This window comes from Acinonyx jubatus, chromosome B2 (assembly GCF_027475565.1).
Source record: "Acinonyx jubatus isolate Ajub_Pintada_27869175 chromosome B2, VMU_Ajub_asm_v1.0, whole genome shotgun sequence".
NCBI lineage: Eukaryota > Metazoa > Chordata > Mammalia > Carnivora > Felidae > Acinonyx > Acinonyx jubatus.
Window position 1 is genome coordinate 56,822,218 of NC_069385.1, and position 670 is coordinate 56,822,887.

Below are 670 nucleotides of genomic sequence, written 5' to 3' on the forward strand. Positions count from 1 at the left end.
AATATAGTCAATAATATTGTAATAAATTTGTATGGTGACAGATGGTAACTGTACTTATCAGTGGCAAGCATTGGGTAATGTGTAGAATTATCAGATCACTATGTTGTGCACCTGAAACTAATATAACATTGTATGTCGACTAAAATTCAGTTAAAAAGGTATGTCTAAGACAGTTGAGAAAATTTGAACATTGTCTGGATATTTGACAGTATCAATGTATTTTGGCAAATATTTTATATATAATAATAGTAGTATAATTATTCTTTGGAGCCCTTATCTTTTAAAGATACATGAGAAATGTTTACAGATAAAATGCTAGGATGTCTGAAATGTACATTAAAGTAATCCAGTGTGACCCCATGCTGTCCTGTGGCTGATCCAGTGTGCCCCTCCAGCCCAGCCATGAGTCTCATCCTGTCACTCCCGGTTTGGGTGGTGGTTCTGTCTTTGGTTTTGGAAGGCCTAGCTCTGGCCCAGGCAGCCCCACAAATCTCCAGCACTTTGGAGCTCATCCTGGATAAGCTGAAGGAGTTTGGTAAAGCTCTGAAGGACAAGGCCCTGGGCAGCCATTGAGAGCATCAAGCAGAGCGACATTCCTGCAAAGACCCAGAACTGGTTTTCCAAGACTTTCAACAAAGGGAAGGAGAGGCTCAAAATTACTTTCTCCTGA

The 670-nt window shown here is 40.3% G+C and overlaps 1 protein-coding gene across 1 annotated transcript; it reads left to right on the top strand.

The window, feature by feature from the left end:
• The first annotated feature begins 402 nt into the window (after window positions 1-402).
• On the top strand, window positions 403-670 carry LOC106978874 (apolipoprotein C-I-like). The gene is given in 2 exon segments (XM_015076626.3): window positions 403-561; window positions 563-670. Coding segments are annotated over 2 exon segments (267 nt in total).